Source organism: Cydia pomonella, chromosome 5 (genome assembly GCF_033807575.1).
Source record: "Cydia pomonella isolate Wapato2018A chromosome 5, ilCydPomo1, whole genome shotgun sequence".
Classification (NCBI taxonomy): domain Eukaryota; kingdom Metazoa; phylum Arthropoda; class Insecta; order Lepidoptera; family Tortricidae; genus Cydia; species Cydia pomonella.
Genome location: NC_084707.1, coordinates 2,664,456 through 2,678,728, shown reverse-complemented (window position 1 = coordinate 2,678,728; position 14,273 = coordinate 2,664,456). Strand labels below are relative to the sequence as shown.

At 41.2% G+C, this 14,273-nt stretch overlaps 1 protein-coding gene across 1 annotated transcript; it reads left to right on the top strand.

Annotated features, from left to right (window-relative positions):
- Positions 1 to 747: 747 nt before the first annotated feature.
- Positions 748 to 14,086, top strand: LOC133518425 (uncharacterized). The gene is made up of 8 exons (XM_061852109.1): positions 748 to 903; positions 994 to 1,150; positions 7,583 to 7,788; positions 8,502 to 8,597; positions 10,399 to 10,795; positions 11,567 to 11,694; positions 12,586 to 12,846; positions 13,715 to 14,086. Exons 2-8 carry the CDS (start codon positions 994 to 996, stop codon positions 13,925 to 13,927), a joined length of 1,458 nt encoding a protein of 485 aa, XP_061708093.1. The 5' UTR covers positions 748 to 903; the 3' UTR covers positions 13,928 to 14,086.
- Positions 14,087 to 14,273: the final 187 nt, after the last annotated feature.

The window sequence follows — 14,273 nt, the reverse complement described above, 5'->3', positions numbered from 1 at the left end:
CCGTCTGTCTGTCTGTCTGTCTGTCTGTCTGTCTGTCTGTCTGTCTGTCTGTCTGTCTGTCCGAGGCTTTGCTCCGTGGTCGTTAGTGCTAGAAAGCTGAAATTTGGCATGGATATATAAATCAATAAAGCCGACAAAGTCGTACAATAAAATCTAAAAATTTTATTTTTTTTAGGGTACCTCCCCTACACGTAAAGTGGGGGTGAATTTTTTTTTTTCGCTTCAACCCTAGAGTGTGGGGTATCGTTGGAAAGGTCTTTCAAAACTAATAGGGGTTTTCAAGAAACATTTTTTGATAAAGTGAATAAATTCGGAGATAATCACTCCGGAAGAAAAAAAAAACGTGTCCCCCCCCCTCTAACTTTTGAACCATAGGTCCAAAAAATATGAAAAAAATCGTGGAAGTAGAGCTTAAGAAAGACATTAAATGAAAACTATAGCGGACATGATCAGTTTAGCTGTTTTTGAGTTATCGCAAAAAGTTTTCCCTTCATAGTAAAAAGATTTACTTTAATTAGGTACTGATTATGCAAATTTGCCTATTTGTTTAACTCGGGTGAAAGGTACCTCCATCCCTTGGTTAACAATTTACTATACTTTAAGCTCCAGTTAAGCTTATTGTGACGGAAGAGTAACTACGGAACCCTACACTGAGCGTGGCCCGACATGCTCTTGGCCGGTTTTATTTTACAAGGAATTGTGTAGTGTAGTGTTGTTCCATATTGATACCGATACCGATTTCTTGAAAGCATAACGTCCACTGAACAAGAATGGCAACATCTTTGTCATCTTTTGGCAAATGTCATTTAGAAAGCTAACCTAAACAATTTGAATTGATCAAAACATGCGTATTTTCTAAAACTTGTTGATATTGTGTTAAATCAAAGTCTTTTAGTGACCAACGTAAGTAGTCTTGATATTACAGTGAAAAAATGGCTGAAGTTCATAGATTATTATCTAGTTGTACAAAAAACAATGTTATCTTAATTGCAGATGTTAGAGGCAGAAGTAAACTATGAACGGACGATATTGGATTACCTCAATGAGGACTGCTGGCGCGCCGTGCTGCAGTACGTGCCCGTGCAAGACCTCATACGGACAGAGCGCGCCAGCCGCGCGTGGCAGGATATGGTGCTTGCGTACTTGCAAGGTAAGTAGGTAGCTAGTTTTTTTTTTTTTTTTTTTTTTTTTTTTTAATATGGCTTACTGTTGATTGCCAGTGTCATGTCGATTTATTTCTGATAAACTTATTTCGGGGGCGCGAATTTTTATCAGACATAAGGTTGCTAATCCAAATGAGAATGTAGGAACGACAGTAAATTTAGATGTAAAGAAAAATCAAAACATTAGTACAATATATAAGTAACTAGGAATAAATGAGCCAATTGAAATTAAATCTTTAATTTGTTAAGATTACAGAAAGAGACTAGGGCCACCAAAGTGTCCCTATCCTTAATTTGTAACAACTCGAAAATGTGAGTAGGAAAAGAAACTTTTAAACTTAAGAGATCCGCATAAAAATCATCATGTTTATATAAAGGACAAGCAAAGAAAATGTGATTTAAGTCACCTTCGTCTACTCCACATTCACACAGAGAGGAGTCTCGAACATGGATTTTTTTTAAGTGGGCGGGAGTGCAGCAATGGCCCAGTCTCATTCTTATAACTGTGGAGCAGAACTGTTTTTGAATAAAAATCTTGGAGAACCAAGGTTTTCTGGGAACGTCAGGTTGTACGAGGTAATAAGGCTTGGTTCGGAACCGATTGGCGGCAGCCCAATTGGACGACCAAACCTGGAAGAGCCACCTAGCCGCCAGAGGGACTAAATCAAAACAATAGTTCCTAAAAGGAGTCTTATCACCACATACCACAGCTTCCTTAGCAACCCGATCGACTCGTTCGTTCCCTGCGACCCCTGAGTGACCTGGAACCCAGATCAAGGCAACCTCAAACCCCCTTTTTTTACAAATTAAAAGGTTCTCCTTAATTTGGAAAATAATAGGGTTGTGGAATTTGGTCGAAAAAGGGTTAGATAGAAGAGCTTGTAGGCAGCTACGAGAATCCGAGAAGATGATAGTCTTCCTAAGTTTGAAAAGAAGAATAAACTTTACACTTTCCAAAATGCCAATACACTCTCCAGTATATACAGACGTTTCAGGAGGGCATTTAATTTTTTGCACTATGTCATATTGAGAATGGAAAACACCTACTCCCACACAACCAGATGGCGACAATTTAGACGCATCACAGTATATGGAGTTCCAGTCATGCCATTCACGCGAAAGAATCTGACGTAGGTACTCATCTGCATGAGGATCATTATGACAAATATCAAAATTTAAAATAACACGAGGTTGATAAATTATAACAGCGTAGTTAAATTCATATAAAGGAAGGCGTCGAGAATGGAAAACTGGATCTTTGAGAGATTGAAATTTTCTAAGGCTATTCACAAGACAGGGTTGGTCAAGACGATTCAAGGCAGACGATGCTTTAAGTTCATATAAACGGTGAATGATTGGATGGTATGAAAATTGTAGCGATCGGAAAAAATAACTATCCGCTAGGAATTGGCGGCGCAAAACAAGAGGAGGTTCGACACACTCTACCTGCATGGCCACGATTGGACTAGACCTCATTGCACCTAAGATAATTCGTAACGCTTTAGATTGGATTAAATCAAGTTTTTTCAGTCCAGATTTATTCCCTGGAACCAATAGATGAGAGCCATAATCTAATATGCTTCGTACTGTAGCATTATAAATTAATCTAAGGGAAGTAGGATGAGCACCCCACCAAACTCCCGCAAGGCACCTGAGAGTGTTAAGCCCACGTTCACATTTTTTAACTAAATACTCAAAGTGTAAGTCTCCGTTCAGTTTAGAATCAAGAATAATCCCAAAGAATTTATAGGAGGCACGAAAAGGAATACTAGATAAGTTGATGGATACATTCAAGTTAGGTAAATCTTTTTTACGAGTAAAAACGACAGCACAACATTTAGAAGGGGAGAGAGACAAACCATTATTAGAAAGCCAGTTATTTAAAGACTGGAGGGAGTTGTTGATAGACGCACATGCAGAAACCAGGTTTTTATTTGTGGAGTAAATTAAGAGATCATCTGCATATTGAAGAATTTGGCAGCCAGAAACAGACCCTTCCAAATCATGTGTATATAAATTGTAAAGTAAGGGGCTCAGGACAGATCCCTGAGGTAATCCGCGCCATACTAGTCTTGATGGGTTAATGAGAGGGTCTTTACCCCGGAAAGAAATTTGTCTTTCTGAAAGGAGGTTACCCATAAGACAGGCCAACCTCACCGGAATTCTCAGACTACGGAATTTTTCTCGGAGAATGGGGAGTTGAACATTGTCGTAAGCAGCCTCGACGTCCAGGAATACAGCAAGAACCGAGGCACGATTTGAAAAGGCTAGCCTTATATCAGTAGTGAAAATGGCCAGGCTATCAATTGTACTTTTTCCCTTTCGAAACCCATATTGGGATTTTCCTAAAAGTTCATGACTTTCAAGAAACCATTCCAATCTATTCTTGATGAGATGCTCTAAAATCTTGGTTAGAACAGAGGATAAGGCTATAGGACGGTACGATTGTGGGTCATTAGGGTCCTTTCCCGGCTTAAGAATGGGCATTACCAGTTGAGATTTCCAGGACCGAGGCGGCCGGCCCGAAAGCAAAATAAAGTTTAATAGGCTAAGGAAATATTTAAGGAATCTATCACCAGCTTTAGAAATAAAAGAATAGGGGATTCCATCATGCCCTGGGGCGGAGTCTTTTACCGCTCCCAGCACATTCTTGAGCTCCAGGAGAGAGAACAATTGATCTAAGGGATCAGATGAATGATTATCTAGCAAGCCTATAGGGGAGTCCAGAACTCCTGGAACATATGGAGGAGCGATTTTAGCTAGAAAGGATTCAGCCCATTGTAAAGTATTAGGGTGAGGACATTTACAAGGGTTATAAGATCTTCTAAATTTTCTAATATTATTCCAGACAATTGAATTAGGAGTAGAGGGACTTAGAGACGAACAGAAACATTTCCACCCTTCAGACTTCTTATTGTTAAGCAAGGTTTTGGTATCCGCCATAATTTTTCCCAGGGCTTCGAAATTCTCAGATGACATATTTGCGGCATACTCCCGCTCTGCCTTCTTTCTAACCTTGACAGCTTTAGTGCAATCATTATCCCACCAAGGGGGAGAAGCCAGCTTGCCCACAACTGTATTTTTAAGAGGGAAGGTCTTATCAGCAGAAATCTTAATAGCTGCAACTAGAGCATCAGAGCACACCTCTAAAGAAAGTGGAGTAATAGGAGGAAGATGTAACGTTTCATAATCCAAAAAATTTCTGTATCTATCCCAATCTGCGCCGTTGATATTATAAACTAATAAGGGACAGCTTATTGTAGGCCTTTTACAGGAAACAAAAGGAAGGCCAAGTAAAATTGGGAAGTGATCGCTTCCATAAGTGCTGTCCAGGACTTCCCAGGTAATTCGAGATGCAAGAGAAGGAGAGCAAAGGGATAAATCCACTGCACTAGCTGATTGATTCGGTAGAGAGCGCCGGGTGGGAGTACCTGAGTTTAGTAGACATAAGTTGCATTTGTCCAATATATCTAAAAGAAACTGTTCTCCTAGAGCATCATCATTTTTCTCACAACCCCACAAGACATGGTGGATATTAAAATCCCCGAGTACAATAATAGGCTGGGGGAGTGGTTCTATTAACTTTCTAAGTGATTTAAGAATGTTAGAAGAAGGATCAGGAATATAAAGAGATAAGAAGGTAATGCCTTCTACACGAGCACAAGTTGCGTGAAATTTAGGGCTATTATTAGGTAAAGGAATAGGTAAGAAGGAGATATGGTCTCTTATGAAAAGGGCACACCCAGCACGTCCATCAGCCCGACAGTCCAATATAGAACAGTAACTGGGAATTTTGAAGTTAGAACTTTCCTTTAGCCATATCTCTGATATGGCTAAAATAGATGGATTGTGTTTATTGATAAGGTGGAGTAACTCTTGTTTTTATTGGTTACACTGCGACTATTCCACTGTAGAATTACTTGATCCATTATGACTTAGCAAAGATGAAATAAAAGGCGCTACGTGGGAAAGCAAAGAAGGGTTAGCCAAAGGGCTGGCGGGGGAAAACATTTTAACAAATCCTGAAATCAATTTTATTATTTCTGAAACTATGAATTGTTCATTAGGTGAATGCTGATTAAGGAAGACTGGTCTGGATTCAACTACCGGGTCCCTTGTTAAAGCCTCATGAGCTCTTTTATCATACCCTTTTTCGAGGAGAGGGGGAGTGCGAGGTTGACGGAAAATAGTTTTTTTATAAGAATGTGGTTGAGAAGAGGAAGAGCAAGAAGACACTACATTGGCATAAGATTTATGGGTGACTTTAGCGTGACGATTTGAGGCCTCAATGTACGAAATATTCTCTACCCCCATGGTTTTTTTAATATTAATCTGCCGAGTATATTCGGGGCAAGATTTGCTGTTGGCTGTGTGACCTGCCCCTAATCCCTGAGGGCAAACACAGCAGAACGGTTGGGGTTCACCATCGCCATTACAATTGCCTCCCTGATGAGCGCCACCGCAACGGAAGCATCTAGGAAGAGATCTGCATTTTTCTTTGGTATGTCCATATCGACAGCAGTTGAAGCATTGAATAGTTGGAAGTTGATACTGCTCAACCAATAAGGAGTTCAAACATAAAAATACCCTCTTAGGTAGGGTTTGGCCGTCAAAAGTGATAATTACCGTTTCTGATGGAAGCCATGAATGTGAGCCGTCTTGATTCGTTTTTTTAAAATTGAGGCGTCTAATTTTGATAGGGACAGGGCCTCCTGAGTTTAAGGGAGCCTTGAGGTTGTCGAGAATCTCCTCAGGAGACCAGTCGGCAGGAATACCTCGAACCAGTCCCAGCCTTGTGACATTAAAAGTAGGCACAAATGCCTTGTAGTTATTGTGAGTTAGGGTGGTAGATTCCAGAAACAGGTTGGCATCTTCAGCGGAGTGGAAACTGATCGACACTCGATTTCGCCCGATTCTTTTTACTGACCCCTCGACAATATTGGGGAATTCTCGTTTACGGTTTTGTAAGAACCGCCCGAAGGCCACAGGGTGGAGAGTTACTCCTGAATCTAGAGCCGTTTCAATTTTTTGGACGTAAACCAAAAAGGGACCCTGATCATTGGTTGTATATTTTATGCGCCCAATGGGCGTAAGGGGAGAAGAAGGAGTCTGAGAGGGAGTATTATTTTCCTGTGGGTCTATTAGATGAGCCGGTGGAGTTGCGGCATGAGACTGGGCTAACGCGTGACTGGGCGATTGCTGACCTGGCGGGATTTGACTTTCCTCCGAACTGCAATGAGGCTGACTAGAATCCATATTTGAGACGTCCGACCATCTGTCGGGAGGGCTGGAGGACCTGGATCGGGCCCCCTTACCTTTATTCGGCATTTTTTCGTTGCGTTCCTTCAATTCCTTACGCTTCTCCCTTTCACGCCGATATATTTGATCCATTACGGGAATGGAAGACTTAGAAGAATGCGTATTTTCGAATTTCTCATGGTGGGCTAAACTAAACGTTAAAGAGCTTCTAAGTTTTCCATCTCCCGGACGGTTCAAAGTAACGTCCTCGTTCATGAGGAGTCACTAAGGTTGCCATGGGCAACCCCCTACAAACTAAAAAAAAAAAAACACTACAATTTACGTGATTATTATTACTTCTTACCACAATAATTGGATTAGCAACGTAAATTTAGTCAAGTTTTGAGATAATTTTACCAGTTGCAAATGGTATTGACGCCAAAAACCTAAAATATTTTAAAAATTTTCGACCATCCGCCATCGACACTCAACTGACCTGCCTTTTGTTTACGCCATGTAACCAAGGTAGCTAGTTAACTTTAGTTGTAGTTTTTTTCTTAAGTCTTATAATACTTATCTGACAGTGTTTCTCTAAAGAGGGCCGAGGTATGTGACATTCTCCATGTTAGCTTGTAATTAACAGATCCAAGTTTTACAGCCTTTTGAAGATTCTTACTTGCTTACTTTTACTTTTCTTTATTACTTTTTGACGAGCAGTCTGGCCTAGCGGGTAGGGACCCTGCCTATGAAGTGGATGGTCCTAGGTTCTAATTCTGGTAAGGGTGTTTATTTGTGTGATGAGCACAGATATTTGTTCCTGAGTCATAGGTGTTTTCTATGTTTTTAATTATTTGTGTATTACTTATATCATTGTCTGAATACCCAAAACACAAACCTCGGTGTCCAAGTTTGTGAATGAACTGGGGCGAGCAAGCAAGACCAGAAGGGTTGCTGAAGATAGCAAGGCTTGGCGGGAGCTTGTGAAGGCCCCTTATGCACATCTGGAGTGCCATAGCACAACAACATTAACTCTTATATAAAATAAATATGAAACATCATTTTGATACCAACTTAATGTTAAAACATTTCTGTAGGGTCCACCATTTAATGTATAATATTTAATATCTATGCATAAGGTTTAAAATGCTGTTATGTCAAATGTACAATATTTGCTTTTACAGGAGTCCGAATTGTCATTGTGAAAGAAGATTTCAGCACAGAAAAAATCCTACAAAACTACAACAGCTGCAGTTTAAAGCCATCAAGATATAAATCATTTCTGAATTGGACCAACAAACTAGGCCCATCAGTTTCTTCCACTTACTGCCACAATTTGGAGAATCTAGGAATAATCAATGAAAACTGCCCCAACTTAGAAGCCCTTCAGGTAATTGTTGTTGAATTTTTTTGCAGATTTTGATAACATTTGGTGAGTATATATATATATATATATAGTTCCCTACCCTGTACAATATATGTGCAATTTCATTGTATATCAGAGTTACGAAAACATAATTATGGTATTTTGATTAGAGAATGGAAAATGTAATACAGTTAATTTTCCCCAAATTGAGATTTCATATTATATTCCACCAGGAGTGAGTCAGGAGGAGGAGTACCAGGGTCCTGGCCTGGTACTCCTCCTCCTGACTCACTCCTGAGTGAGCACTTACCAAAGGGGATGGCTCCTTCTCCATACAAACATAGTCCCTATTCTCCTTTCTGCATATTGACATTATGGAGAAACTTTTTTAGATTTTTCGAGGACTAGTTTGTATGAAAAGGCGATTTCGCACTGGTCCTCCACTTTCGTCCTAAAACCAGCTAAATTTTTACCCAAATCTAATGAAAATAGAAATTTTGCAAGAAAATAAAAATCGACCCAATTAAAAAAACTGGTCGAGATTAAGTTGTCTGTAAGCGACATCTAATTCCTGGTATTGAACTGTTTTTAAGTATCATTTCCACAAATTGCATATATGCAAAAGCTGCATTCTTGAGTAATTAAGATAACTGCAAGTGTATGGTGGTTCTCTAGATATTCTCCTTACACTTTCTTCTAGATTAGACTATTATGTATAGTTAATTAAATTTTTACAGTTATCCCGTATTGTAAGTGGGCCCGGACAACTGCTCCGACACAATCTAAATGACAATTTCAAGTTCTTGCGCGAGGTTTCTTTCCATTGGTGCTCTGTAAGTAGAAACTGAAATGAATGGATTACTTACTCGTATCGTATTGGACATTTACACTCGCGTGCAAAAGTATTGCATCACTTTGCATTTTTTCAACTACACCCAATAATTTTGTAAACCGGTTATTTTCGATTAATTATTTTAATGGGATCATGTCCCTTGAAGTTTTAGCTTTACGAAAAGTTAAAAAACATGGAAAACGGCCCAGTATTTTTCAAATTATCGGCATTTTCCCGATTTGTGAGCGGTTTCGCGTTATCACGCGCACGAGTTGCGCTACCCTTGACCCCTATAAAATGGGGGGTAGGGGAGGGGTTGTTATCAGTCACTTATCAAAAGTTGACCGGTACACATCTCCGCATATTTTCCCGTGAAGAAGACCTGTGAAAAATGGAAACCACTGAAGCTGAAGTCCGCCAAGTCGTCCAGCTCCTGCAAGAGGGGCGTAGCCAACGTTCAGTAGCTGCCACGCTGAATTTAAGTCAATCTACAGTTTGCCGAGTTTACCAGAGGTTCCAACGGACTGGATCCTTTACTTCAAGACGAAGAAGCGGCCGCAAAAAGTGTACATCAGAGAGGGACGACCGCTTCATTGTCACAACATCTCTCCGAGATCGACACCTGACAAGCGTTGCCATCCAGCAGCGTCTGCGTGAGATACGAGGAGTGGCTGCCAGTGAGTGGACAATAAGAAGAAGACTCAAGAAAGCGAACGTGACACCCAGGAGGCCTGCAACGGGGCCCAGATTGCTGGCGCGACACCGTATAGCCCGAAGAGAGTTTGCAGAAAATCATATGGACTGGACCATTGAGCAATGGACCCCAGTTCTCTTCTCGGACGAGTGCAGAATATGTTTGAATGGATATGACCGAAGAGGAAGAGTCTACAGAAGGCCAGAAGAACGGTTCGCCCAATGTTGCTTCTCCGAAAGGGTCGCCTATTGCAGTGGATCCGTGATGTTCTGGGGCGGCGTTTCCTACGCCACGCGAACAGAGCTGGTTTACGTGCCTGGCGGGGGCCGTGGCGGTGGATTGACCGCTGCAAAATACATTACTGACATCCTGGAGGAACATGTTGTTCCTTATGCCGGTATTTTTGATGAGGGGTTCATCCTAATGCAGGATAATGCCCCGTGTCATACCGCTAGGGCCACCGCAGCCTACCTTCTCGAAGTGGGCATCGACACCATGGACTGGCCAGCGATGAGCCCGGACCTTAACCCCATTGAACACGTGTGGGACTACCTGAAAAGGAGGATTCGGAAGCGGAATCCTGCCCCGGCCAATGTTGAGGAGCTGAAGGGAGCCTTGCTGGAGGAGTGGGACGTTATTCCACAAGATTTCATTAGAAAATTAATTAGGTCTATGAAAAACCGCTTGATTTGTGTGAGGAGGGCTAGGGGTGGCAACACCAGGTATTAATTTAATAATAATAATTTATTTTGTATTAAATAAATGACTTTTATTCTTAACTTTCCTAAATTTATTTCTCGACCAATATGTCGCTACTTTCAGTTTCTGATTTTTTTCAGTCTTCAGATTTGAAATTTCATTAAATTTCCCAATTTTCTAATGCGTTAGATTATAAGCTTTCAGTTGATACCAAAATTTTCAAATATATTGGGTGCAGTTGAAAAAATGCAAAGTGATGCAATACTTTTGCACGCGAGTGTACTTGCCGAGGCACGTCTACACTGGACATTTTATGCGCGAGGAAATTACCTCGCGCATATGTTCGCTCTGTGTGGACCCGCCTAATCACCACTCTGTAACACTCAAAGAAACATACTTTTTTCCCCAGATACAAGACGACCATGTAAACGAATTCATAGCAGATAAAGCCTTAGAAAAACTAGAAATCCGCAATTGCACTTATTTATATGGTCTTTGTTTTGATAGTTTGAACTTGTCAAACTTAAAATCGCTGACCGTTGAATGTAGCGAGTCACTTGAGCCCGTCAGCTTGCTTTCAATCATGATATCAGACCGAGAAATGCAGTCTGTCTTGTGTAATATGCCCAAATTGGAATGCCTAGAGCTAAACGGTGGGTACATGCATGGGAATGTGTCTGAGCACTTGAGTCGGCTGGCCCGCTTGAAGCATTTGAGTGTGACGTATCAACTGCAGTATCAGCACGTGGAAGTCATAACGCGCTGTTGTCAGGAATTGCGCAGTTTGGAGCTGTTAGACTGTCAATGTGAGTGAATTATTTTTTATTTTGCAAACTATTACGGAAATATATTCATGGATGCGTAGGAATGATTTTAACTAGTAATAGTGTATTATTATTGTAAAAAAAAAAACACACTTGCAGAAATAAAAAACTAGGAAAAATTATAAAGCCTTAATTAATAGTGATACGATACTTTTGGGGTCATCCATTAATTACATCACACGTTTAGGGTGGCAGGGGGGTCAAGAAAATGTGATAAGTTGTGAGGGGGTAGTCACAAAGTTTATGACTCACTTTAACTTCATCGGTCACAGATTTTTTTTTATTCGCTGTACAGTTAATTTTAAATAACAATTTTTTATTCGTTTAATTATCTTACCTAATCGGTTTGGTTAAAATTGCTAATATTTCTTTTATCAAAAATATTTTGATAAAATATTATTAAATTTATTAATACCTGATTCGATTTGCCGATTTCGTTGATAACAAAATTGCTAAAAATGTGACTTCACATCAGGTGTGACATCCTAAAAAAAACCTAGAAATTCTTGTGACGTAATATACCTTATAGAAATGGTTGTTAACTTAGTGGATACGTACGTTATTACGTAAAATTACGTTTCGTTTATGTTTAAATCAGAATTTATTTATGATGACCCCTTTTGAGTCTTTCCGCCGCTAGTTCATGGATCATATCCATTTACCATGATTGTTTGTTACGTAAAACTTTTTGAAGTAATGGAGGTGTGCGGTTAGTTGTGACGGATATATCCTCTAATGGTCCGGAGCTCGCAGGCCTGCAGGGCGTGGACGCGATCTGCCGGCACGCCGGCGCGCGGCTGGCGGCGCTGCGGCTCGACCAGTTCTCCGCGGCGCGCGACGACGACGTCGTGCGGCTCGTGCGAGGCTGCCCGCGGCTCCAGGTAACTGTTTACAGGAAATAGTACATTACGATACAAGTGCGAAAAATAGGAAATTCGAAACGAGTGGCGATAAATTAAAACACGACCGAAGGGAGTGTTTTAAATCGACACGAGTTGCGAATTACCTATTCGCACATGTATCGTACAACGTTTTACAGTACATATGGCCCTTTAAATGTTCGACACAGTAACGTAATATGCTACTTCTCGCACTAGTGCTATAAAGTAGCCCCATATGTACTGTAAATTCTATTATAGGGCCTAGTCTGTTTAAGACTGGGTCGACTATTCAGTGGCATCCTCATTAGGGGACTTGTGTTTTCTAATAAACCAATAAATTTCTGTATAATCACATAAGCGGTATAATATTATTGTTATATTGCTGCACTATTGATTCTCCAGCTTTTGGTCTTTTTCACATACTTTTATTTTGCTTATTTCTTGCTTTATCAAGTAAACTGGAAAATGGGGGTCACATTTTTCCGTTTAGGTGATAAAGTCAAAAGTAAGCAGTATAAAACTACACGTAGATCGAACATTGAGGAATAAGAACAACAATATTAAAACACTGATTTATACAGAAATCTATTGGTTTATTAGAAACAGTAAATTTGAGCAGAATACTCTGTGGCCATTCATATATTTTTGCGTGTCAAGGCCACTTGAGCGTTCACTTGGTTTACACACTTATAGCGGCACTACTTCACTTTGTCGCTGCCAAGTCTCAGTAGAAGTAAGTTTAACTAATGTAATATCTATTAGGCGGGTCCATACAGAGCGATCATACACACGAGGCAATTGCCACGCGCACAAAACGGCCACTGTAGACGTGCCATTGCCTCGCACGTATGTTCGCTCTGTATGGACCCGCCTCATGGGGTTTGTTTCTAGTCGCTGACCATCGGCGGCGCCGAGCGGCTGACGTGCGCGCTGCCGGCGCGCGCGGCGGCGGCGCGGCGCGAGGCGCGCGCGGGCCGGGACCCGGGCGCGGGCCCGGGCTCGGACCGGCCGGGCGCGGGCCCGGGCTCGGACCGGCCGGGCGCGGGCCCGGGCTCGGACCGGCCGGGCGCGGGCCCGGGCTCGGACCGGCCGGGCCCGCTGCGCCTCGACCTCAGCTACACCAACCTCTCCGACGAGTACTATCTGCGACTAGTGAGTGCCGTTCCTACAACTTTGGGGTTGGCTGGTCGAGCTGGCTGGCTGTTTACAAATAGCGCTATGTAGGTTCCCCTGTCGATCCTACCAATTCAAATTTGTGTTTTTTTTTTAATTTTACGACTGGGATGACCGTTTTGCCAAATCCTTAGAACGAAACGAGAAACAGCGCCATCTATAAAAACCTAAGACGGTAGCCAACCCCATTATTTTTATAGCACACTAAATAATTCTCAAGTTGTAATGATTCTACAATGTTATTATTTTATTCACCTCAAGATTAATAGGAATTAACAAGGATTGGCTTAAAAGAAAAAAATCGTGAAAATATCTCATTTCCTTTGTTCTAAATATCTAAGAAGAACGATACCCCACACTCTAGGGTTGAAGCGAAAAAAAAAATCACCCCCAATTTACGTGTAGGGGAGGTACCCTAAAAAAAATTAAATTTTTAGATTTTATTGTACGACTTTGTCGGCTTTATTGATTTATATATCCATGCCAAATTTCAGCTTTCTAGCACTAACGACCACGGAGCAAAGCATCGGACAGACAGACAGACAGACAGACAGACAGACAGACAGACAGACAGACAGACGGACGGACATGGCGAAACTATAAGGGTTCCGTTTAATGCCATTTGGCTACGGAACCCTAAAAAGGCCTGTCCCGTATTTTAAACTCTAATCCCGTATTTTCAATGCAGTTGTCCCGTAAAACCGGAAATCAGACCTGGTCACCCTACCTAAGACCGTACTGACCTAGCAGCACAGGATCTGGTAGCTCTTCTCAATGTCCCATTTAAAAACCAACATGTAGGTATGTGCTTGTTTGAGAAAAATTGCATAACACTTTTTTTTAACAGCAAGACCGAGGGCTGGAGCACAACCGACAATATGAAGAAATGAAAACGAAGTATGATGACTTGATCGTAGTGCTCGAGAACACGATGGACGAATATTATGACGAAGAACCGTTCGACGACGAGTTCGAGGCTAATCACTTCCATTACCATGACTACTCGTTTGATGACTATGACGAGGTCGGGGAGGAGGAGAGTGATCACGAGGAGGAATAGCATTGATTATAAAGACTGATAAGTAATAATAATGTTTTGTAAGTAAAATGTGACAAGTCATTTTTAATTTTACTATGTCATTCCAATGTTTTTTCCATTTTGAAACACCTATTGTTAAGTCTATTGTGTCATGACATTAAATTGTTATCATTTGGAGAATGTAGTTTTATTTGACGTCATGTGGGTCTGCAAAAAGTCAGTTGCACTATGGGTACACTGAATGCACCCCACTAGACCGAGCTGACTTTTACCAGGTACGCTCGTACTGTTTTGTTGGCTACATGTTTATTTCACCTCTAGCCAGTCTGGTCCCCTATAAAAAGGCCTTCCATTCCAAAATTGACTA